The sequence below is a fragment of the Clupea harengus genome, chromosome 12 (assembly GCF_900700415.2).
Source record: "Clupea harengus chromosome 12, Ch_v2.0.2, whole genome shotgun sequence".
Taxonomy (NCBI): domain Eukaryota; kingdom Metazoa; phylum Chordata; class Actinopteri; order Clupeiformes; family Clupeidae; genus Clupea; species Clupea harengus.
Window position 1 is genome coordinate 1815091 of NC_045163.1, and position 27418 is coordinate 1842508.

The 27418-nt window shown below is 44.8% G+C and overlaps 1 protein-coding gene across 6 annotated transcripts in view; it reads right to left on the reverse strand.

Moving 5' to 3' along the window:
* The window catches only part of arhgap24 (Rho GTPase activating protein 24), a 91174-nt gene that overhangs the window by 59491 nt on the left and 4265 nt on the right, over positions 1-27418 (reverse strand). For 5 of the 6 annotated variants that reach the window (XM_031578377.2, XM_031578379.2, XM_031578378.2 and 2 more), the window contains one exon: positions 8781-8965. In XM_031578377.2, coding sequence (XP_031434237.1) covers positions 8781-8965 — 185 coding nt within the window. Of the gene's footprint in view, positions 1-8780; positions 8966-23184; positions 23381-27418 lie in introns of those variants that run through there. The other variant, XM_012840328.3, reaches the window with a different exon arrangement.

Here is a 27418-nt window from a genome sequence, read left to right on the forward strand (position 1 = left end):
GGAGACTGGCAATGGCGCCCGACGGGATGAATATGTAATTCCCTTATCATCCCAGCTAACGCTGCCAGAAGCATCTTCCCAAAGCAGGGAGATCTAGGGAAGCAAGAGGCTTAGGCTGGGAGATCTGTCCTTTTTTCCTTCACATCTTGGCAGTAGCGACCGTATTCACTAGCATCAAAACTACAGCTGCTCTAGATCACTCTGAGACTCAGTCACTTTTTTTCCTTGAATCTTAATACGAGCCTCTGGCAAGCATGGAGCCATAGAGCCAACTCTGTAAAGCTCTTTTAAAAGTCAATTTGGCCATTTTACTGAAAACACACAGTGCTGGGAGGAAGCAAGAAATCTCATAATGGGAAGAAGATGATATAAGTTGACTATTCACTGACTATTCACCTATTCTTTCTGAGAGCTCATGCTTATTTATTTATTACATTTATTATATTTAATACTTAAAGATCGGTAAAGAATCCACGTCTGATATCCTCAACACGTCTGATCATTACAAGATCATTAGGCATACCCAACAGGAGGTAGACATTGCCTTTACTCATGGTGGCAATAAATACAGATTTAATGAACTGCTTGTTGATTAGATGTTGTATGATTGCCTTTCCAAATGAGAGCTAGATAAGGGCATTATTAGTGGTAATTAGCAAAGCAATTCAATGATAGAATGCATGTAGATGAGATTAGATAATTAATGCAAGAGGTTTAATTGTATTTATGGGAGTAGCTTACAAGTTAACACGCTCCTGATAGCCTCCAACATTACTATGTGATGAGTAAAGATGAGAAGACAAAAAAAGAAGTTCAGCTAGTGCTATAAGCATTTCCAGGCCAGGCCACAAAGCAGGGTTAAGGGCATCAATACAAACCACTTGTAACTTAGTTAATAATTATTACTCTGAATGTCTCTGAAAGCAAGGGGCAGAAAAAGGGGTCACTCATTAACATGAATGAAGAAATATTTTCCCTTCTTTGACTTTCCCTCTTTGGCACACACTCTTTCTCCGTCTCGTTGTTCAGTTTGCTGCCCATTCTCCTATCCTCCTAGGTGAGGTGCTTCTCATAGTTCCATTCTATTCTTTCATCATATTTCCCCCTCTCTCTGGTGTCAGAGAGCAAATGGAGCACTACCTAGCTAACACCACTAGCCATGCCCCAGCACAGCTCACAGGGCAGTTTGTCTTGTCACTACAAATAACAGCAACCCTGACATCTCCAAAAGTAATTAGCTGGAAAGAGGTAACACATGGGGATCCCATGGGGATGCCATGGAGAGAGGGTTCATTTGTCAAGACCCTTGCTAGAAGCACGAGTTTAAAATATGCGCTGAAAAGAGGGTCTTCCAGAGCGCACTAGATCTATATAGAGCAAACGGGTACACCCAAGAGCAAGTCTGCTGAAGCTAACATTCACATACTTCACTGAACAGCAGACGCTGGGAAATATGTCTCTATGGCACATTGACATAGGAAGGTTGGATAAGGAGAGGTGACTCGACAAACAATTAACAAGAGGAGAGATGAGGATAGAAACATTCTGTTGTTCAATATCCAGAATTTCAATCCATCTAAACCATTTTATTTGAACTTTCCACCCCCATCACACACACACACACTCTCTCTCTCTCTCTCTCTCTCTCTCTCTCTCTCTCTCTCTCTCTCTCTCTCTCTCTCTCTCTCTCTCTCTCTCTCTCTCTCTCTCTCTCGTTAACCTTACCAAAGTGAGAGGCTCTGAACTCTGCTGGGGAGAGGAGGGCAAGGTTGGATGAGTACAGAACGGCAATGTGTAAGCTATTACCATACATCCTTGAAAGGAGTAGATCACATGATCCCTACCCCGACACGGTTTTAATTAAAACTGAAAGATTGGAACATGTCAGGTCTCTAGCAGGGGGAATCCGCAGGGATAGGATAAACCTCTTAATAGTGAAGCCTCCATCACAGAAACAGCATTTACTGAAGCCTTCTTTGTACTTCCGACGGTAGCATAAAGCCAATGATTTATATATGCCCCCAGTCTTAATTACAATGCAATGACACCCAGTATTTGTCAAATATGAAGACAAGCAGGACTTTGATGGGAAAATAGTTGGTGACATTTCTTTCCTGATGCTCTAGCCTGTATTGTAGCACATAATCTGGTCTTTACGTGTTTTAAAGGACAGTATTGTTGAGAACAGTCAATGCCATTAAGTTTGGCTGTGAACTCCAAAAATCCTCGAGCCTAAAACCCACAGTGAATGTCTCCCAGCACCCTTCACCTTGGTCTGCCTTTGATTCCTGCTCCTCGCCCCAGGCCCCTGCCCCTCTCCTCGTGGGAGATAATCAGCTTGGGTGTAATGGATGGATGAATGGAGATTGGCTGGCCTGTAAATGGCGCACGGTAAATCTCAGGGCCCAGGCACGCCTTGCTTCATCTGTCACGGAGGAATTACGACACCCACACAGAGCCAAGCAGAGGGCAAAAATCACCATAGCCTGTGTGGGTGAAAGAGTGGAGAAATCCTCGTCTCTGTAAATATCTTACTGTCATGTGTAATGATCTCACTTTTTGATAGGCATACTGGTGAGTGTTGAGGCCTTACTGTTTGCCAGGGTCATGAGCAAAACTATCCTGGCGTCTTCAGCTGAGAAAGGCACACAATGTCCCTCACTGAGAACAGTTGGTCATAGAAACGTATCTATGAAAGGACATCATGAGGCCTACTGGCGAGCTGGAATAGAATATTCCACTTTCCTGTTGCTGTGGTGTAAGAAAGATTCGTTGGGAACATCACACTGACAGGTTTTCTGTTTAAAACCACAGCTAACGTCCTTCTCCATATTGAGTAGGTGTTCCTGGTGTCCTTCTGGATCCAGCTGCTCTTTCACAGTAAAGAGCCTCATCATGGTGCTGTGTGCACTACCAAGGCTGGCCCCAGGCGTGACGTGAGTGGACTGAGACAGACAAGGTCATAGGCCCTGAGCTACTGGCCCCCACTCCTACTGTCAATAATTCCTCTAATGGATTCAAAACAACTCGCTAACCTCCTGCTGAAGTGCAGTGGCCTGACAGTAGATGTCAAAGTGCATGCTGCATGGATGGTCTACCCATTCCGTTAGGGTTCAAGACTGTTCATGCCCTCTTAACAGGATAACCTCTGTGTTGAAAACAAACCTTGTTTTTACTCCTCTGCTGCATATTTATTTATTGTACTAACTGTCATGGTGTGAACACACAGGTGACTTTGAGGGGAGCAATAAACACTGAGTGGTGAAAAGAGATATGCTGTTATTTGAGCCCCAGGCCAAAACCTGTGAGGACAAGTACTGTTTTGCATGGAACAATCTCTGTGTGTGTGTATGTGTGTGTGTGTGTGTGTATGTGTGTGTGTGTGTATGTGTGTGGAGATGTGAGGTATGAAGTGAATGAGACGTGGGTTTCTCCTGACAGGGGTAGAGGCGGAGCGTGGAGGTCATGCTAATGATTGTGCTCTCTAATTCCTCTCATCTACACAGAACAGAGCAATGCTGCCAGATGAATAATTAAAGCTCAAATTGCCATTTTAATAAGGCATCTAAAGCACCAAGGGCGTCTCAGCACTGAACTGCAGCTCTGGAAAGCCTTGACGTCTTGCCGACACTGAAGAGTGAACTTTTTTTTTCGTGCCATAAAATGTTTATTTATTGAAAAGCAGCAACATTAAATCTGTAATTACACCGGTATTTTACACTGTGTCAAGCATTGTTTCCCTCTCTGTAGTAAAAGTCATTTTGATTTAAATGATGAAATTAGATTTTGCCAGTCAGTCTGAGCTCCTGACAGCACAATGCCGGCTCTATATAAGGGGATGTATGGGCTCAATAGAGGAGGCCTCATTATTACACAATAAGATGATAAATGCTTTGGATTAGAATAATTATGCAATCTTCAGTCCTTGCCAGGCACAGAATCCCCTTTGTGCCGCTGAATGACGTGCGTGTGCGTGTGTGCGTGTGCGTGTGTGTTGTGGCAGAAGATGTGCGCTCGTGGCTAGTGCTCAGACGTAACCCTGTCTGCACTACTCTATGACCATTGACCCTTTCGGTTGCTATTCGGCACATTCCACATGCCACACACAGAGACGGCGCCCAGCCTTCTGCCCAGACATACGCACCAGCCCACCATGAGGGTCCACTATCACTCTCACGCCATGTTCACAGCCAACCAGGCCACCATGAGGGTCCACTATCACCCTCACGTCATGTTCACAGCCAACCAGGCCACCATGAGGGTCCACTATCACTCTCACGCCATGTTCACAGCCAACCAGGCCACCATGACGGTCCACTATCACTCTCATGTCATGTTCACAGCCAACCAGGCTAAGCTGCTAAGCTAAGTAACAAATAGAGAGGTCACCCAAATGAGTCCCTGTCCTTAATATCCAGTTCAGCCACAGCTCTTCATCACCTTCTCAAGTTGTCTGTGCCTCTAGATTTAGGTAGCCAGTAATTACTTAAAAAAACCCTCAACAGTTAGAGGAAATGGCAGATGGATGCTGGGAGTTGGAGTTTTGTCATATGGGAGGGAAAGGTTGGCAGCTTGGTTCTGTTCCTGATGGTGAAAGTATTGTGTGGACTGTCTGGCTAGCCCTATGCACTCACTTCTGTGTGGGTCGAAGCAATTAAGAGTCTGTGCTACATTCCTGGCCCAGTTTCCTCCCAGTCTTCCTCCCTACAGCACCAGTGTGAAAAAGTATGGCTGAAAAGAGTAGAAAAACTAATGATGTTGTCACTTATTTTAGGTTGGGCATTCAAGAACTTTCTACCGACGACAAATTTAGAATAATGTGGTGGTTACATGTAGGTTACCTTCAAGGCTACAACTTGCAGATGTGCACAAAACTAACAAACAATTCACTGGGTGCCACCAGTCTTTTTAGAATGTCCAGAAGGTATCAGACACAATCTCTTCAAAAAATGAAAGTGAACCATGCACCTGACCCCCCTGTTTCTTTTTACACATAGATCACATCAGTCCCACATTCCCCTGCACAAGGGACGCCATTGAGAGCCCCAGTTCAAAAACATTTTTACTCGGAGGGCCAAATGAACAGATGACATGCTGTCGGCCATAGCACTCTGGATGCGGGGTGTCCTATTTCATGTCGGGCAGAGAGGGCGAGCCTCAGCTTTCCTCTCCGTCCCAGAGCGGCTCTCGTGTTGTACCGTGCACTATTGTCCTGGCTTGGGCCGAACATAGGATGTTTTAGATGAGAACATAAGGACTTTCATTCAGAGGTGGGGAGAACAACAGCTGCATTGTGGGCTTGTGGAGGTCCTCCCGGCCCACCGCCCACCTCCAGGCTTTGGCTGGCTGACCTTTTGTGTGGGACTGTGCGTGGACCATGGCCAGAGTAGAGGTGGTCTTGGCCAGCGGTGCAGAGGAGAGAACATGGGCAGAGGAAACCTCCAGCCTCTGACAGAAGCATTTTTTGGGCAGTACAACCGCAGCGGAGTGGAAAATGGGAACTCCATTCACCAAGAGAGTAAATAGTACAGTCACACGTATTTTCATCTACAGACAAATGGCACCAAGCTGTCAGAGCTCTTTTTCAATCAAATTCTTACTTTTTTTGCCACATTCTATCAATAGTCTTACCGCAGCGAGCATCACAATCATACTTTTGCTGTATGTTTACTAAATCTAGAGGAAAGATGGACAGGTTTTTGGGTGCACTGTCACTCCACCCCTAATTCAAACCTCTCCGCCCCCACACAAAAAAATAAAGACAGGAAGACAACGCGACATTGGAAAAACACCCTCCTCATAAAACGCGTCCCTGATGGATCCGTCTTCAGATTTGGCTGGGCTTGAGGCATTTGATAAACGCCTCTCACTGGCGATCTGAACATTGCTGAATTTACAGGAGATCAAAAACAAGAATCACTGCCTCAGATCACAGCTTCAGACTCAGAGGTTTTCAAACTGACTTTGAAGCTGCTGCTTTAAAGGAAAAACGAAAAAATCTTTTCCTTGCCTGCTATTGAATCTTGCCCTGATCAAATGGGTGGAAATGATGCAAAGACACATTGGGAGAATGAAATAGAGAACACAGACGTCTGTGGTGTCTGGAAGTGAATGGTGAAGTGTACAGAGCTGACCACACACAGAGCACCAGCGTTAAAATCAAACTCAAAATCAGGATCCTTTGTCCTAACACACATGTCTGTTTCAATCCTCTCTTTCTGTCTCTGTTTAAAATCACCCTCATGCACAGATACAACTGAGCCACTTGCACACACACATACACACACACAAACATACACTGACACACACACACACACACACACACAAACATACACTGACACACACACACACACATACACACACACACACACACACACACACACACACACACACACACAAACATACACTGACACACACATACACATACACATACAGATACACATACACATACACACAAACATACACTGACACACACACACAGACACACACACACACACACACACACACCACATTCCCGACACAGATGAGAGTGAACTTTAAAAGTGAACTTTGAGTCCTAAATCCTGCTCTCTCTCTCTCTCTCTCTCTCGCTCCTCCTAATTACTTCAAAAGTGAGCTTATTAAAATATCCCGGGCTCACCGGTCCATGTAATATGGAGGTAGAGCACCTTCATAAATTAGAGAGCTAAGACTGCCTCCACCCCACTCCACCCCACTCCACCCCACCCCACCGTGGGGCTCACTAATGATGGCCAAGCAGCAGGGATTTCCACCCAGAACCTCAACACACATTCACAGCACAAACTGCTGAGGCTGTGATTCCAAACAAACCGTTCCCACTTCCTGCCTTTATCCAGACTGAGGCCCACTCCAACGCACTGCCTGTGAATGCCTGGGGTCGCCTGCCTGGTTACGGAACTTGAGAAAGTGTGTGTGTGTCTCTGAGTGTGTGTGTGTGTGTGTGACTCATTGTCTGTTCCCTATTAAAGGAGTGTTAAACCCAGAACAGATCTTTCCACCAGGCCTTGGTTACGGGGCAGGGAGAGGCAGTCAAAACAATCTCTGCACTCACGCTGTTCTACTTCTTTTCAGCATAATATTCTCTGGCCTGATGTCAGTGGGGGGAAGTGAGTATGCAGAGGATGGTTGTGCACTATGTGCTTGGCAGTGTATTTGTCTCCACTCTGATGTACTTACCAGAACTTTAAATGGACCAGAAGTTATTAAATGTGTATAAATAAATATACATTAAGTACATACCTATTTCTTTATTACTCTCAGCCTTTCTATAGTTTCCTCATACTGCGTGAGTCAGGGATTCTAAAAACATCCTCTCTGTCCTCAGCTCTACTCTAGTTCACTCCTCCAGCACCTCAGACATTGGCTCAGAAACAAATGTGTTCTCATTTCTGACTGTCGCTGCTTCTGTTCTGCATAATCGCACATGTGTCTTATGTAAGCACCACCTGTTTGAACCCATACATGTGTGTATTTGGAGCAGTCTGGGTTACCAGCATTGCATCCTCCATCCAATGATGTGGGATTACTGGATGTTCCATCATTGAGGCCAAATGGGCATGTGTAGTCCAACATCAATCTACTTGTATGTATCCCACCAATACTTTAGTGGGACAGTTTCATATAACTCTGCAGGCTACACCAGTACATACAATAGGTTTCCCAGGTAGGAAGTTCAGCTGTTATCTTCTTCACAGGTGAGTTCAAAATGTGACCATACAGAACTATGTGTATTCCCTGACAGACAGTTGTGCCATGTGGATGAACTCAAACAAGATTACATTACAATAATGGACACACAGCTTACAATTTCACTGGTACGAAAGCTTCACGACTTCAGTCTGTGTGTCCTTGAATACTGCCTTATCACTATTTCTACAGCTCTACTGTATAAGTCATGACTAGAATGCAATGCAAGCATCTGCAGTTTTCATGCAATGCAAAGCACCTCTGTTGCAATGATCTGGAACTGGTGCATTTCCATCTGACATGGCAGAGCTAATGACTCCCCTTTATAGGCTACAGTGGAGCACTTCCCTTTCTATCAGACACGCTCAAACCACCGCCACGAGTCGTGCTGGTCCACTTAAAACATCAAACAACTTTCATGACCTTAAAACAGTTTGAATACTCCAAAAGAGGTGTCTACTACACAAGTTGTTTGATGGTTCAGTTTAAAAGCAAACTGAAAGCTGGAAATGAGCTTTATATATATATATATATATATATATATATATAGCTCTTTTCCAGCTCTCAGTTCAAATATATATATTTATTTATATGGATAGTACATACATAAAAATATATCACAATCGTAATTTTGCTACAGCATGACCGTTTTTCAGGCTGCATTTTCAGGAGTATTTTCAGGAGTATTAGCAAGCCTGTAATCTTCATATGACAGACCCAACAGGTATCACTGGCCCTCTCCCTGATCACTGTGTTTGCATGTGTTTGCATGTGTGTGTGTGAAAGCCCACGTGATGAGACCCTGCCCAGTGGGTGGATAATCCTCTGGGAGCCATCTTTGAAAGGTGATATTTATCAAGGTGATCACACTGGCCTCACCTATGCAGCTGTGAATCTGACACCAGCTCCTGAACTGCCACGGCAGCTAACGGAGTAAAGGGGTCATGCTCCCATACACGCTGGGGAGGGTGGAGGGGTAGGGAGGGCAGGAGAGGGATAGGGAGGGCAGGAGAGGGGTAGGGAGGGCAGGAGAGGGGTGCAGAGGCGGGGGGGAGGGGGAGGTTTTGACTTACCAGGGCTTTTGTCTCGTCCTCATCTTTATAGTAGTGGAGCTGATCCCCACGGAGCACGAACCAGCGCGTGTGCCAGGTCTTCACAAAGCCGCCCTGCTTCCTCAGCCACCCACGCCGGCGCACGGTGGGCTGGCTACGGCCCCCCAAGCCTTCCAGCTCCTCCATGAGCAGGACGCTGGGCTTCCCTGCAGACACAACAAAACCACAGGGCAGGATGATGATCATGGACAGCTCTTTTGGGGTGATTGACGGGTGGGCTCCAGTCATTTGTACAGTTTGTAAAAATAGTGTCGCTTTGGATTTTTGTACTTTTTTTTGTACATTTTAGTTTACAGTCATGGAAAATCATTGTTGCCATCCACTCAGTCGTGTGTGTGTGTGTGTGTGTGCATGCATGCGCTTGCTTTTGAAAGACACAGGACTGTCAGTTCTTGAAGAACAAGAATTGATCTTCACAGCCACTTACTTAATGATTATGCCATTACTGCACCACCTGAACCTCTACAGTGAGGAGTAATTGTTAGAGAAATAAAAAGTTCTGCACACGCTGTAAACAAGGCCCAAGAACTTTGACAGACAGACACCATCCTTAGGATATCATCTCTCTGTCTCTCTGTCTCTCTTATTCTCCATATCATCTGCCCTCTCTCAGACACATCTCCACTTGTTTTTTTTCTACCTTCTCTCTTTAATCAAAGTATGTGCAGAGCCTCTATGAGAATATAAACGCTTCTCACAGTTCACTCTCTCTGTTCATACCCACACATCTGCCCACGGCAGGAAGGACATCTTCTCCTCTCTCATGCACACACACACACATACACACAACCTCAGAAAATATTTCCCTTCTGCAAAAAACTGTGGCAGTTCAGTATTTGAATATTATCTGATTGGCAAATGTTTCATAAGTCATGAGGTAAGGCAGGTGGTGGACGAGACAAACGAAACTGACACTGGAGAGAGTCTAGAGACAGTGATTGCACACAGTCGTGGATATCTTTCAGCGTCTGTCTCTAACCTCTGATCTCTGGGTCTATTTTACTAGCCCATGCTAACACGGCACAATTTACTCAGACATTCACTTGAGTCTTCTGCAGCAGAAAGAAAGACTGCAACTTTTTTGGAGGTTGATAGTCTTTCCACTCTTGTAGGTCGGGCCAAAGGGAAAAGCTTGAGGGCTGGTGTTTTTATGGAGATAAAACATGGTATTTCACAGGTGTATGAAAATAACAGAGACACAGAGAGAGAGAGAGAGAGAGAGAGAGAGAGAGAGAGAGAGAGAGAGAGAGAGAGAGAGAGAGACTGTTGGAGACATTAGAGGGAGTCCACAGCAGCACTGGGGGATGCATCGCCTTCCAGCTCAAATAAAAAAAGCCGCTGTGAAGCTTTGGCCAGGAACCACAACCACTGATGTTTCTGTCTGTCTGTTTGTCGAATTAAAGACTGCCAAGAGACCGTCTATACTCTCTGAGCCAGGACATGAGAGGTGTTATTGGACCAAAGCAAATAACTACCAAACTTAATAGATATATATTTTGACATATAGGAGTTCACATGGGAGCTGCAGTGAGATGAGTGACAACTATTCTGGCGACTGCCTGACAGTCACACTGGCATGTGTGAAATCTGGATCTGGGTGATGTGGTCCTGATTTGGCTCTCTAACTCAACCTTCAGGAGACTGGCATGTGTGAAATCTGGATCTGGCTGATGTGGTCCTGATTTGGCTCTCTAACTCAACCTTCAGGAGACTCAGGGGGAGAACACCGTTTGGCTCAGCTGCCGTGTCAACAGACTCCTGACTCACAGTGTCGACCATCCGCGGAGATATTGGAATCATGTCACAGCTGTCAATGGGGATTTGCTGCTAACGGACTCAGCATAAGTGCATGTTATTTACTTGTGTGTGTGTCTGTGTGTGTGTGTGTGTGTGTCTGTGTGTGTGTGTGTGTGTGTGTGTGTGTGGGTGTGTGTGTGTGTGTGTGTGTGTGTGCCCTCCACTCATTTTGTCAGAGTACTTGAATCCTCGTCCTTCCACCTGAGGCCAGGCCTGGCAGTCACAAACATGCCTTGTTTTCTCTTCTCCACACAGACCATGAAAAGCAAACATCTGGTGTCAGATGAGACAGAGTTTCCCTTAATAAATCTATGAACTGGAGAGGACACCATTCTCTGAGAGCAGGATGGCAGCACTTGAATGGACACATTTCATGCTCAGTGATTAAGCACATGTGGTGCCCATATCAGAGCCTCAGCTCTCAAGGCCTCAGCCTCCGGGGACTGGAAAGGTTATGAAAGAGGGATGTCAGTGCTGCATCTATACATCAAAAATAAACAACAACAACAACAACAACATCTACATGACCCACAGATTATACCATACCCTTTCACTTGCCCACATGGTCCAATGACCCCTCGTAGAGATTTCAGCCAGGCTGGTTTTCCATGGCTCATTTGACATCAGTGTTAACACAATGACATTGGGTTCTGTGTAGTGATGCCAACAGTGATGGCAGTGAGCGAGTCCCTCAGCGAGTGACACGAGTGAGTGTGTGAGGTGAGTGTGTGTGTGTGTGTGTGTAGGAGACACTGTCGTCAGCTCACTGCTTCTGCCACGCTGTCACCAGGCCCCTGCCCCCCCCCCCCCTCGCCCCCGACTGCTCCAGTGACTGGCTTCCAGATGAGCTCCAGATGTGCTGCAAGGGTTCAGTGCGGCAGCCACTGCTCAACAAGTGCTGTGCTGTGGAGAGGTGCGGTGTGGAATGGCCAAATCCCAGCAGGCTGCTGTCTGTTCCACTGCCATCACACCCCTCCAACCCCCCCTAACCTCCTGCACCCACCCTTACCCATACACCCACCAACACACACACACACACACAGACACAGACACAGACACAGACACACACAGAGCAACACTACTAAGTCTGCTGACACACTTCTCTGGCTTCCATTAGACTGTCTGAGGGATTACTCAGCCTTTCTCAGTAACAAGGTGGGCTTTTCACTGACATAATACAAAGAAAACCTCGAAGATGCAAAAGAGTGTGTTTGCTTGTTGCTAGTTTGCTTGTGGAAATCCATGGTGGACAAAAGAAGACCCTGAACAAAAGAGGTAGATAAGATGGGAGAAGAGAGGAAAAGAGGAGAGGAGAGGGGTTCTTTTCTTGGCTGGAAAGCTCATAGACACAGTTCAAACATGGACATATGCTGTAGGCGAACATAAACACACTCACAGATGCAGACATACAGTACATTGGACACCAAAAACAGACAGACAGACAGATCCACACACACACACATAGACACACACAGACACACACACACACACACACACACAAACACACACAGACACACACACCCTGGGTGGATCCAGGGTCCCTCCCTCACTGGTGCCTCTCTCATGCCACAGCTTTGTTACCATGCCAACATTCCTCAGTGCGCTACATCTCTGTTTCCGACTTTGGTCTGTGTAGCCTATGTTTCTGTATGAATCAGTGTAAAGACTCTGTGCCAAACTTCTGTACGTTATGTTTATGTGCCTTTACATTTGGGCATGGGTGTGTGAGGGTGTTTCCTGTCTTGTGCCACAACACTGTCAACATGCCACCCCTCTTAGTCTGTGTTTTATTAGTCTTGTCCACTGGGAGCGCTTATTGCTCAGCAGAGTGGCCCGCACAGTGCCTGTCAGAAAAGAGCAAACCTCCTGAGGACCAAGGCTGGCTGAACCTCTGGGAGACTGCATATATCACGCACAAGGACATTATCAGGACAATCAGTGCTGTAAATTCAGAGCGCAAGGCGGTGAGGGAGCTTCGAATGCCTTTGGCTTCACCTCTTGGCAGACCACGTCCGCCATATATTCACTTGGACTCCAATAAAAGCGTTTGCCGTTGCCGGTTTTAACATACAACCGATCAGAGTGCAAGCCCTGTGTCAGAGACGAGAGAATCCAGCCGTGTTATTTCCCTCAAACACTTCAAACAAAAGGACCTGGAAGGAAACGATGGTGTACCAAAACACCCCTGAAGGGCCTCTCAATGCTAATTGAGTCTGACACATGGAAATGATTTGTCCAGACATGAGATGGGACTAATGTGTGTGTGTGTGTGTGCATGTCTATTGGGAGGGTCCCCTGTGTGTTTGGCCTTGTGTGGCGTGTGCCTTTACAGAGGGTGACGGGGGCACTCATGTACCCCTCAAACCCACCAAACACTGTGCCACTGTCTGGCCTAAAAGAGCTTATTGATGAAGTTCATGAATAAAATATCCACCTCAGTCTGGCAAAGGGCTGCTTGGGAGGGGAGCGGGGGCTGGCTGGGGGACGTCGAAGTTGTATTATTAATGGCCTTTTCATCCAAAGCCAGACTCACGCAGAAAGATGAACAACAACAATCGAAATGAAAATATTGGCATTTTAATGGAATTCGCCTACATTCTGATATATGAGGAGAGAGAACAAGAGAGCGAGATGATAGAGGGAAAGAGAGAGACAGAGAGAGAGAGAGAGAGAAAGAGATTCCTATTTCCATCATTACAAGCAACAGAGAGGATTTCACGGACAACATGAAAGACAAGAAAGGACGCAGGAAGAGTTGACCTTCAGTCTTGAAGAAGAGACGCTGCCGCAAAACTGTGATCACTAACATTCTCTGGCTTCAGCTCGTATATTTGTAAACAGGAAGGAGAATATCTTATAGTTGCGGAGAAACACACCCAGCTAGAGCTCACAAGGGAGGGGCGAATGGCAGAGTGGTGTTCAGCTGCTAATAGTTGCTCATCCGGTCTCCATATGTTAAACACACTCAGCACCCACCAGAATTCAGGGTTAGTTCATTGGAAGGACCACTTGATTCATTGTGTGCTATAGAAACTGCAAAGGTATAAGAGTATCTCTTGTTCTCTTTTCTTTGGTCCTTTCTTCTCTCTGTCCTCTGAAGTGCAGCATTATAATTCTCCCCATGTCCTCCCACTGGTGCTCAGTAAAAAGGGGTGGGGTGCTGAGGATGTCTGAGTACACAATGCAACTCACCTTTGGTCATTTCAGCTTGACTTTGTGCAATTGGTACAATCCAGTTTGGAGACTGATGAAAAAACCAACTAACCTCAGAGATCAGACACAAACATTTGCCTTTTAAATACTAAAACATTTTGTCTTGACTTGGGCTCATCAATCCTACTGAAATGACCTGAGAACAGTCCAGGCAGAGATGGATCTGCTCCAACTTTTACAGAAGGCAACCGGGATACCACAGCACTTTAGGCTCAAAGTAAACCATCCCTGTGCCTTGGACTATAATGTCTGATTTATTGCCCCTTTATACCACTGGATTCCGAAAAGACAGCCTTTGTCCATTATGAAATTGGATGAAGATCAGGGAGCAAAATTAGATTTAAGCTACCATTTCAAAAGCTCTCAGGGATTGTTTTCTCATATGGAAACAACACTGAAAACTCAAGCCCTTTCAGAGAGACTGATTATGTTCAAAAATATGTCACTGTTTTTAAAGTCATGCATCTATATAACATAAATCTAGAATAAGCATGTCCTATCCTTTTCGATGAGGTCAGGCCCCTGCTCTGTAACTGGATTAAGAATATAAATCTTCCATACACAATAACTAAATCCTAGACTTGGTCTCAGCTCAGGGCCTTTTTTTCCCATGGCTATTTTGTAAGAGTGATGGTGAGTCAGAGACAGAGACAGAGCATCGCCTCCTGGGTAGTGGGGTCATGATGGAATAACTAGGCTAGTGTTCCAGTGAGTAGACGTGTAGAACGTTCTGTGGTTGAGTGAGTATCTACTTGACGGTATCCCAGCAAGGGGGTGGGGGTGGAGGGGGGGTGCTGAAGGGGTAAAGAGAGAGGGATGTTGGGGTTGAATAAGTACATTGGCAATGGAGTGTATTGGCAAAGAGACAGAGGAAGAGGAAGTGAAGGGTGAAAGGGGAAAAGACGAGTGGTCTGGCAGGGTTCAGATATAGAGGTGGAGGAACAGGTGAGCCACAGTGGAGTGATTGAAGAGAGGTGTGAAGGTTGGGGCACGTAGCTGTGACCCATATGGGCTTCTCTGTGAAAGGATCCCCCCCTACTGACAGGGGGAGAGAGAGGGGCTGAATCAGACTGACAGGGGGAGAGAGGGGCTGAATCAGACTGGCTTTAGCAGCTCTTTACTCAGAGGTGTCATTAGCATAGGAGTAGTTGGTGCCAGTCCAACTTTTAGGAGAAGAGAATACATTACTCCATTTTCAATGTGACATTTCTATCTCAAAATAAAACACCCAAACCAAGTTACTCTGCTTTCTATGACACTTCATCAGGAGACAGAAAGAACATAAGAGAGTTCATTTTTTCCACATCTTCTAACTGACAGTATAGGGCTGGGAAGTATAGAGTGGCTGCTGTTGGCAGTGAGGCGGTAGGTAGGGTCTGGAGGTGGTTATTGACACTGAGGTGTGGGAGAGTGTAGGGAGGTGGTTATTGACAGCCTGGGGTAGGGGAGAGTGACTGCTGCGGGGTATTGGCTTTCTCTGCTTGCTCAGTATGTTTGCATTGGAGCAGGGGAATGTGACAGGAACCTCCGTACACAAAAAGGCTGGCTCTGTGTTTGACATACCCCTGTCTAGAGTCTCATGTATGTGGGAAAGGGGACAGCTCTTGTTTCACGGGCCCACTCATTTCAGGATCTCGTCCAAAGGAGCGATATGGACAATTAAACAATGTGATCTACAAAGTTGGATATAGTTGCTGCGTTAATGTTCTCTTTTCTCCAAAATGGAAGTTCACATCCATATGTATTGAGCTTTGGGCAGGATTGGCCCAATGGCTGGATTATTAAACAGAGTAAAAATCACTGCTTGTTAACGATGTGTTAAGGAAGGCTGCAAGGGGAGGAATATGCCAATGACTTCCTTAATCTATTATCTGCTTGGGCACTTAAGACCTTTGATGAATCCCTGGTGAACTGTGGTCATTAATTCTTTATTTTTAGTATTTTAGTTTTTTGCTTGGTTCTCGTAACCAGGCAGCCAGAGCCATTATCCTGGCCATCTGTTTGTCCGTCTACGTCTTGGGGAGAGCCGTCCAACAGCTGCTGGCTGCACAAGCTAGTTATGAGCAGGAGCTAGTTATGTGATTGCGCAAAACAAAAATATTGTTCTTCTTAAGTTGTATTATTATTATTATTGTTATTATTATTATTATTATGTGATTGGGCAATCAACTACTGCTAGCAACTTGCTGTTGTTTCGGTATGTAATCAGTCATGACACCATTTTAAAACTATGCTTTGTGTGTGTTTTCTGTCTTTTTTGCAGCTGTAATGATCAGATAACGACATCAGTGTGACTATTAATCAATAGATATCCAGGATAAGTAGATGTTTCAGCTGATGTTTCACTTAAGCTCACTCAAAGTAAGCTAGGCTAAGATTATGTCTTTAAGCAGCTCATTCTACCCATATTTAGCGTAATCGATGACAGGCGAAGCAAGCTATGATTCAATTTTTCTTGTTACCATTTTGGTTTTTAATCAGTCATGTATGACACCATTTCAAAAGGTCAGTTTATGCAAGTAAACTATGCTTCATGTGTCGTGTGTTTCATGCACTGAATGGCATCACTGAAGCTGTAACGATCAGATAACAATATCAGAGGAACTGTGAATTAAATCACTATCGACAAAGCCCAGCGACAATGACCATAGGTGGGCCTACTGGAACCCAGGAAGCCCAATATATAACAGATGTACTGCAGTGTAAGAGTATAGAGGTCCATTTATTAACTTCAAGAGAGCAAAAGGAGCTGGTTTTAAGTCCAAATAAGTTTTGAATTTGGAAAGCTATTCATTACAGTAATGTTAATCAGCTCACATGTCAACTCCATTCAACTGGCACACTGTTTCCCTGTCATAATATTGCTGTCATTTTCATTTATCTACAGAATACACACATATCTTATGTTTAACAAAAATCTACAAGAATACACCAACAGATAGCCCTCAAGCCTTTCTTAAAATGCATGTATTATTTAAGTAATATCAGTTGGGGGAAAACAACAACAAAATAAACAACAACAACATGAACAGCAACCAAAGCATTATGCAAACAATATTGTATATCAGATCATAGTAAAATCAACAATAATAATAATAATAATAATAATAATATAAAAGTTGTAGGGCTTGTTACAAATACGTTAGAATGACAGATTAGTTCTAAAGAGGTGAGTCTTTAAACACTCTGTGTTACTCTTTGAATGTGCCATGGCTGTCACTTGATCGGACAGCACTAGATAAGACATTCCACCACCAAGGAACCACTGATGAAAAGAGGGTAAACTGCCATATCTTGCTGTGGAGAGAAGGCAAAGACTTCAGAGGAAGCAATTAGTCGAGATTTTCCTAGATCTCGACAAGGTGCATTGAACACAATGAATCGAGACCATCAACTCATTCTGAACATTGACTGATTGATAATTTAATAGCAGAGTGTGTGTTGTCTCTTTATGTGTGCAAGAATGTCAGTGGGTCATTTGTGTTAGAGGATCGCTGCCCTGCGCCTTGTGAGACGATATTTATTGCTCATTCAATAGGTGGAAGGAGAGTCAAACCTTTCTTTCATAGGGCGAAGCATTAGCTTCCACGCAACTGCATAGGTTACAGTGTGCAACGGCATAGGTTACTGTGTGCAATGGCATAGGTTACAGTGTGAGGTTACTGTGTGCAATGGCATAGGTTACTGTGTGCAATGGCATGGGTTACACTGTGCAATGGCATAGGTTACAGTGTGCAACGGCATAGGTTACTGTGTGCAATGGCATAGGTTACAGTGTGCAATGGCATAGGTTACAGTGTGCAATGGCATAGGTTACAGTGTGCAATGGCATAGGTTAGACTGTGCAATGGCATAGGTTAGACTGTGCAACGGCATAAGTTACTGTGTGCAATGGCATAGGTTAGACTGTGCAATGGCATAGGTTAGACTGTGCAATGGCATAGGTTACAGTGTGAGGTTACTGTGTGCAATGGCATAGGTTACAGTGTGCAATGGCATAGGTTACTGTGTGCAATGGCATAGGTTACACTGTGCAACGGCTGACTGCTGCCTCGGCGCACATCTGCCTTTTCCCAAGGAAATGCACCTTGAGCTAACAGCTAATGTTCCACCATCCCAGCGGTCTCAGACACATAAGATACAAACTCCATCAGCTATTTAAGCTACATAAGATGCACAATACTGTGAAGAACTATGTACATTATATGCACTGTGTACTTTTACTGTTCTATGGAATTTCATATTACAACATCAATGACAAAATTGCCCCAATTAACTCAGAAATTTGAATGTGTCTGAGCGTTTGAAAGTAGCCAATGTTTTCCACATCTAACCATAGCATACATCACATCTAATTGCCATGACTATAAAGGTAAACACACCATGACGGCTTTCAAATTCATCATGAAAGCAATTTGAGCCAGAGCCATTAATCCCACGCCTCTGATTATCTGATCATGAGACAGTGTTCTCTAACGTGTGAAGAACATTTCACATTTGCTATGATCTTAATGAAAGCATTCGAACCATTTAAGAGTTTGAACAAGCCTATTTCAAAACAAATGGAAGATAGATCAGTCAACAGTCAGTGACAAGACCATATGTTCCTCAGACAACGTTCAACCTAAAGACACAATAGCCACATCCTAGGATCTACTGGTGTCTGTTAGCATGCTTGGGCCATCCATAACACACTTAACACAACAGATGAAAAAGGGCAAGCCTCCAAAGGAAAAATGATTTGCTCCATGGAAAAAGGGATGACAAGAGGAGACAAAAGAAATAGTAAATCTCTATGCAAAACAATGGAGTTGTTGGACTGGTGGACTGGTAATGATTTCAACATATTTCACTGCCATAGGACATGAACACCTTGCAGTCACATACCAGTCTTAATGAGCAATTAATTAATAGTCAACCATATGTCTCACTTTTCAAGTTCAGCTAATATTAGAGCATGAAACCAGAATGATTGCGCAGAGAGCAGAGAGTCAAATCTACCCACTGAAATAATGAAAAGATGAAAAAGAAAAGAGTCTTGGATTTTCGACTGGCAAACCCAAACCTCAAACAAGGTAACAGGACAAACACTACATACCCTGTTCATAAACATGGCCTCCAGTATGTTTCAAGAGTTGTCAGAATTCCTCCAATATGACCCGAGAGACTGACAAACACCTGACAAAAAACGCTGTTTCAAAGGCATAAACGGGTGGGGAAAATTGAAAAGCTTGAATTGCTTTCAACAGTATATTAGTTTCTCCTAATAAGACAGTGTGAAGGCCAGATGGTTTTCCCTTGGTTTGTAAGAGCTGTAGTCATGGCATTGAAACAGTGTCCCTTCTATTTCATGGGCCTGCCCACTGCTCAGGAGCCTCTACGGGGAGACCAAGGGGACACGTGATGGGATTCAGTCTGACAACTGCCATGGCTCAATAAAAATGGGATTTCTGGTTGTGGTGAATTTCTACATTTCTGGTGACCCATGAGCACTGTGTTCTTAGCCCTGACACAGTTTGGAGAGGACACAAAACACACACACACACACACACACACACTCAAAGGAAAGAAGAAAGTGGAATTCCTTCTGAATGGTCTGATCTGTTCAAACACGGCAGTTAGCAGCAAGGTAAGATCAATCACCTTGACAGTCCCGAGCCAGAGGGGCCTTTGGAAACGGAGTTGTGTACTGATGAGCGCCACTCTGAATGAAGTATCTTACAGACCTATATTACATTACCTGTCTTCATCATAGTGTCTCTGTCTGAGAGAAAGAAAGCATTTCAGAGAATGAGTTATTGGATCTGAAACTTCAAACAAAAAAAGAAATGACAGTGCTTCTGAAAAGCTCTCAGGGAAAAGACAAGACGCAGTGTGAATCGTGCTTTTCACTTCCCTGTGATGCAGTAAATTGTTTAAATATACTCTGGTGCATTCGGTTGGGGGGGGGGGGGGGGGTGCTGCACTAGTGGACACATGGTAGACTCAAGAAACAAATATAGCCCTGCTGTGGGATAGCACAGTCACTGTGGAACCCTGTCTGGAGATAGTGGAAGGAAGGTGGTGGGCCTCTGCCTGGGTGGCGTGGGGGTGTGAGGTGCTCTCGTGTGTACAGAGTGGAGAGGGGTCATGAGGAGGTCGAACCCTGACGTCCAGCACTGGAGAGCACGCCAGTTCCAAAGAAGTGTGAGGTGGACGCTGGTAATCACATCCCTGAGAATGATGTCACTACCTGGGAAGGGTTCAGGGCATGGCACTGCGGCTTCACACTGCTGAGCGATTCTTCAATATTTTGTCTGAAAGGCAGAGAGTTATGAGAGAACCCCTCCTCCTCGACGAGTGCAACAACCAAAACACACTGAATCCTTCCAGTTTTCCAGTTTCTACTCTCTTAAGCAGCCTTTCAATCTTTTCTCAGAGTTTCCATGGGTCCATTAAAACATGACACAAGCAAACGATCTGCAGGTTAAATGCACTTTAGTCTCCCCGTATTAGTCTGCTCCATGTTAGATTCTTGTAAATAACCACGGCGACCGAGCAGGCCGTGGTCTTAGTCTCATGTGTGACAAAGACATGGAATGATTAGCCACTAGCAGTCAGAGAAGAGCTCCAGTCATCTCCTAAGACATCCCAGAAAGAAACAAGGAAAAAGAGGAGCTGTCTATGTCAGTCTGCAAAGACATGATTGTGTCACTGCGTGCGAGAAGACACATTGTTTAAGGAAATGAGTACTCGGTTGTTTTGTTCAACGTGAGCACTTGCTGTCCAGTCATGCTTTTTTGTAAGACCTTGGAAGACATGGCGCCTGCATATGTCTCAGACACAGTCATGAGAGCCATTGGTCTTCAAGACAAAACACCAAGCATCCTCAAGATAACTGCTTCTGACAGGGCTGCTTTACTGGGTGCACTGAAGTCAATACAGAACATTGACTCGCTGGAGTTCAGGAGAAGTGCCACACAACACAATAACACACTATCCACGAAGAGACTGCACATTAACACACATACAAATGCACACATACACACACACACAAATAATATTTGTGTGAACCTCCCTCTCTCATCTCACTGTAGATACTCAAGTATAAACAAGTCAGATAAATCTGGAAAACCCTGAAAAAATAAATCTTGTGTTTCATAATGTAATTCTTTAACCTTGATGAAGTTGTCCTCTGTCTGGTCATACGGCCTCATCTTAGAGCTCTCCAGTCTTTTATGTCACACTCAGACCACGCCATAAAACTGCTGCCACATCTCACCAACACAATTACAACCATGCTCTCCATACACACAGTATGTATTCATATATCCCACCTCTCCCTCCTCCTCTACCCTCCCTCGCTCCCTCTCTCTCTCTCTCTCTTTTGGATGAACAGATATCACAAAGCCGGACCTGGCCGCCCACGACAGCTGACAGCAACCTGATCTCAGGGTACTGCAGCGGAGCCGTGGCTCTGCAGACATTCTTCACATAGACTTCCACAGCCTCCCTCCACTCTCCCTCTCCCTCGCTTTCTTTTTCTCCTTTTCTCTCCCAGTCAGTTATTTACGTTCATTATCTGTCATTCCCTCGCTTCTTCCTCCCTCTTTGGCTCCAGAGCTCTCAATCTTCGCCTTTCTCTCACACCTCTGCCCAGCTTTCTTGCTCTCTCACTCAGACAGTAATGTCTGCCATCTAGGGTCTCTCTCTCTCTTTGTTTGTTTCTCTCTCTCTCTCTCTCTCTCTCTCTCTCTATATATATATCTCTCTCTTTGTTACTCTCTTTCATTATGCCTATTTCAAGTCTTTCTCTTTCAGTCTCCCTGTTCCTATGGTGAAGACATACCAAGTGCCCACTACCCAAATGGTTGATGTGGTTCTGGCCATCTTAATGCCAGGGCAATGTTTAGTGCCCTACCCTGTCTCTGGCCCCCCTTTGTGTCTACTGCAGGGACGGAGAGAGATTTCATGCGTTCAGGAGAGCTCAATGGGACAGGGACAGAGACATCACTACTCCCTCTGATGTTACACACACACACACACACACACCAACACACATTCCACACAGCCAAGACACCTGATATGCCAGCATTCAGCACCAGATGAATTCCGCTCATCTGTGAATGGCATACAAGCACGAGACCACAAACTATTTAAGTTTTTGTGTGAGTGTGTGTGTGTGTGTGTGTGTGTGTGTGTGTGTGTGTGTGTGTGTGTGTGTGTGTGTGTGTGTGTGTGTCAATGTGTCTGTGTTTTTATGTTTGCTTCTTTGAAAGTACGAAACCCTTTGGTGTCCTTGAAATGGAAGTCTAACACAAGCCACACTGTTGAAAACCTCTCCTTTCTTTTAGCTCCTTTGCTCTCTTCCCTCTCTCATGCCCTTCTGTCTCATCAAACATTTATCTGATCATCAGTTAGACAACCAATAGGAGTCGTTAGTCAAAGTCCGTCACAGAACTTCTTCAAATGCAGTCAGCAACTTCATGCTGGTGACATCTCAGACAAGATGACACTAAATCCCACTCAAACTGCTCTAAAGAGAAACTTCTTCACCACTTCCCATTTCTAAAAATTCCCTCAGCAGTGTTTTTCTGACTGAAAATAGTTAGCTTCTTGCTGCACCAGCTTGGTAATTGGCACTGGTGAGGCAGAGAAGTGAAACCAGCTCAAAAGCAGCGTATGGTTTGAGCAGGCATGGGGTGGCTGTGCGGAGGGGAAATGACACACACACATAAATAGTCCCTGACTCAGAAACATCTGACGAATGAAAATCTGACCGTTAGACCCCCATCACCACACACACACACACACACACACACACACACACACACACACAGACAGCAGTGCTATCCTGATGAAGAAGGTTTATACATAGACGTGATAGGAGAGAAAGCAGCAGCAGACAGCTCATCTCTGTCACAGTGCACACAACATATACACACATGTACACACAGACACACTCAAAAATACACACACTGATAGCTTCCGACCCTCTCTGCAGTTCTGATAATGAGTGAACAGGGATGAGAGGACCTGTCCAGTGAAGAGGTATGACCTCTAAATATTACACACATACACAGACAGAGACACACTAACACACAACCACAGATACACACACAACCCTAGATACACACACCAGCCACATATACACACTTAGACACATTCCCCACTCTCACTGTATGTAGTGTCACAAACTTAAACTCCTTCAGCAACACATATACTCCTTCAGAAAAACAGCCGCTGAACCGTACACTAAACACAGGTGTTCCTGGATGTACAAACCCCGTAGGCTTTCATACGCACAAGTCAAGTACAGGAGTTTACAGTGGCATGTAAACAAAAGCACAGAGACCGCTCTCGAAGAAGTACGTACCTCTGAAAACCTGCAATTCACCAGAGACGGTTTCACTGCCCTTTTCTCTCTCTCCCCTTTAACAGAAAACACATTAAATCCACTGGTACGCTACTCGGAGAACGCCACTGTCCAAGCAGGAGAGAAGGAGCGTCAGAGCTGTAGTCACCTCCATGTGGCTGAGTGTAGAGACTGAGAAGGGAGAGTGCGAGCGAGAGAGGGAGAGAGAGAGAGAGAAGGGGGAGGAGGGAGAGAACGAGGGCTGTCATAAACTTTTCCCCTGACTGCTCAGGCCATCTGCATTCAGTGAGTCTCTCGAGGGACGGCAGCCGCAATCAGCCGAGCAAAGCCACCAGGGGCTCACGGGGCAGCCCTCGCACACACACACCCACACACACGCACACGCACACACACACACACGTGCACACACACTCACACCCACACACTCACACCCACACCCACACACACACACACGTATACCAGCCAACAGTATGTTCCCACACAAGTATGGGAAGTTAGAAATCAGATAGGGAAGATGGGTGTGTGTGTGTGTGTATGTAAATACACAGATCAGATCAGCTTCTGCAAAGTCACTCAAACACAAATCTGGCCTTCCTACCAGCAACTACCAACTAACACACACACACACACACTTTTTTCCTAAATTAATTTCTCATTCACTTAGTCCCAGACCAGGGCTTCCGTCTCTATTCCTGTCTGTCTGCCTCTGTGCTGGGTGCAGCAGCAGGTCCACCCTGTCTGTGTCGTCCCTTGAGGGAGCCCGTGCCACTGGTGTGAGGCTAAGCTCTCTCCTGTAACACTCTCAATGTCCTGCCAGGGCCCCTACTGTTGGCCTCACATACCTGTCAATCACACACACACACACACACACACACACACACACACACACACACACACACACACACACACACACACACACACACACACACACACACACACACACACACACACACACACACACACACACACACACGTGCATGTTCACACCCACTCACACACACAGAGACATGCACACATACATTCCACTGTGATGCTTATTGCTCATGAGGAAGAGCGTTCTTCCACACACATACCACATCATCACCGCATGTTTTCTGTGCACCATCTCACCTGCCCATGCTTGCTTTCACAAGCTGTTTTTCTTTCATTACAGTTAATTCACTCACTCACACGTACAACCGACTTCTACTGTCATCCATGCGTAAACGTGTACGCTGACACCTCACAGTGATTCAGTCACCGGTAAGAGTCAGTAAGATGAAAGCATCAAAGAGGCTTATGAGGTGGAATCATATTTTTTTTCCCCCTGAAATGGAACCCATGACTTTGGGATGGTCGTCCAGCACAACAGAGAGGGGAAAGAGTTCCACGTGATTGACAGTGTGCTGTCCTGGATCTCAGCCTGGGCCCTCTGTCTGTCTGTCTGTCCAGAGGTGACTGATGGGGAGCCTGCCTGCACAAACAGGGGAGGGGCCGTGTGTCCCCCGCCCAGCCACTGCACCAGCTGAACACACACTGTATGAGGGACAGGGGAAACTGGGGCGTCCACTGCATAGATTTATAGCGCTGGCCAGCCTGTACTTACAGGGGGGCATCAAAGTGCTCAAGTGGAGAATGCTGGATCTCTCTCTCACACACACATCACGCAACCTTTTCGGGCGGGTGACCACCATTTTTTTATATAAAATACACACACACACACCAGCTACCTAACTAGCTATCACATATGCTTACTATTAACAATGTATTGAATTCTTATTCCTGATACAGACTAACCTATTTAGTGAGATAAAATGCAATGTTACTAATATAGTAGTTACATAGCCCATCCACACGTAGCCTACTTTGAACGTTGACAGATGCATACTTTGCTGTCAACTAATGGGTGCTTATCATATATTTCGTTTATTACCCGACTTATCCATAATCTTGATCTGTATAATCTCTCTGTCAAAGAGAACACTTAATGGTTACCTGTCCACTCCTCTGCATGTCTGGGCTACAACTTGCACGGTGTCTAGCCAAAGTCAGGGCCAGCTGCAATGCCACTGGGAGACTCGTGTTTAGTGTGGAGTTAGAGTGTGAACTTATGGGTCGCGATGCCGTCTGAGGGAACAAGATGAAGCCTGTGCATGAAAACGTCATGAATGTCATTTATTTATGGATTTATTCATTTGGTCACATTATGTTGTGTGGGCACAAGCCCCTGACACTCACATCACACTTATATTCATACTCAAAACTAAAAATGGACAGAAATGTGAGGAGAGAGACCTGTACGTGTCAAACACACATGCACACACATGTCACAACTATGTATGGTTGACCATCTGCCACGCCACTGCATTCCAGAGCCTTGGTATTCCTGAAACTCATTATCTTCTCAACCATAGATAACATTCCTGGCTAGAACTTGATGTATATCCACAGTACGCAATAACACAGCAATAGAAAAACACACTGGGGTAAGAATGATCTTACCCCCATACGATTTGTCATAGCACAACTATAGTACATCTGCCAAGTTGGATACCCAATGGCTATGGAGTGATATTCAATCTGTGAATGCATGGCCACTGTGGCACGTCGGTCTGAGAGCTTATAGCCTATATGGAGTCACTTTAAATACAGTTTAATTGGATATACCAGAGTGTCACCACCAAGTGTAGAAATGTGGATAAAGGATGACATATTTCAAAGCAGACATGTTTCTTATGTGTAGTACTTTTCTTATGTGTAGTACTTATTTGTGTTTTTATGTTATGTGTAGTACTTATTGTGTTTGTATGTTTTTATCTTTACTGTATGCACCTTCACACCAGAAAAAAATCCAAGTAGGTGTAAACCTACTTGGCAATAAATCCCATTCTGATTCTGATTCTGATATTGTCTTTGGCACTGACTGCTGGTGTCTTGTCACACGTGAAGCACTCTCAGGATGAGCACTGACATAAACAAATCCATACAGTCAATTTCACACAAACTAATAACTCCAAAATATTTTCAAGACTACCTTGCTGTTGGTCATGGGAATCAACCAACAGTATGATGTTTGTCTTTGTTTTCAAGGATACCATAATACACAATAGAGTTCTATTTACCTGTTACATTGGGTCATCAATGACATCGGTGATACCACAGGGTTAAGGATGAGCCACCTTACTTCATTCACAAGAATATCCTCTTTTGGATAAAAGTAGGCTTATAAAATCTGTACACCTGTAGTTATCCAAAAAAACATTGTCTCGATAAACTTCCCAACACTACCACAGTTAAAGTTGTTGATTAAAAGTTTAAACTTCTCCTCAGACATGAGAGGTGGATTTGCATCTCCTACTGCTGTAACTCCTAGATATTTCTAGCTTGCTGGATGATGGACAACTTTCTGAGCCCAGCACTATTTGCAGTATTCACTAATGACCTTTCCTTATTTTTGTTTGAGTATAATTAGTATGTTATTTTCCCTGCGTCATTGTTAATTGCAATATTCTAAGTAAACTAATTGTTCAGAAATATAATCCGCAGAAACTAAAACAATTTGAAGCTTTGTAAATATTTACATATTTTTCTGGCAAAGGTCATCATTACACACTGTGTCCATATGGTCGCTTTCCACTCCATTACATCCCAGCTAACGGCAGACAGAGGAGAGATGCCGAGACACTCAGGTATAATGAATCACCATGGTTACAATGGGCCTCCATGTTGATGATGTGCACACGCTACCCAGCGTGCCACAGCTGTTGACCACAAGGTTCCCACAGTCCTCAAGGAGACTCTCAGGTCACACATCTGACTGGATGAAGCCATGATCAGGGCAAGGTAGCTACTACGATTGAGTATGCAATACAAAGGAATAGAGTACAAAGACTATGGTCTGATGAGTCTTATGGGAAATTTGCAATTGCATTATTATTCCACACCGCATATAATTATATTCTGCTGTTATATTTGTATAATTGTTTTAATGTTTTTTCTAGCTTGACCTTTGTTAGAGTGTGCAGTTGTGCAGTTAGCTTTCTATTCTCTTTGTTTGTAAAACACTTGCATCAATAAGCACCATTAAATAAACTTCATGCTGCCCATATCTGAACCAAAATGAGGAAGTCTGAGGTTTAAACCCATCAACAATGTTTTTGCAAAGGAGAGAGAGAGAGAGAGAGAGAGAGAGAGAGAAGGGGGTTGACAAGTCCAGGAGGAGGAGGTTGCAAGAACATCCTTGTGAACGGCAGTT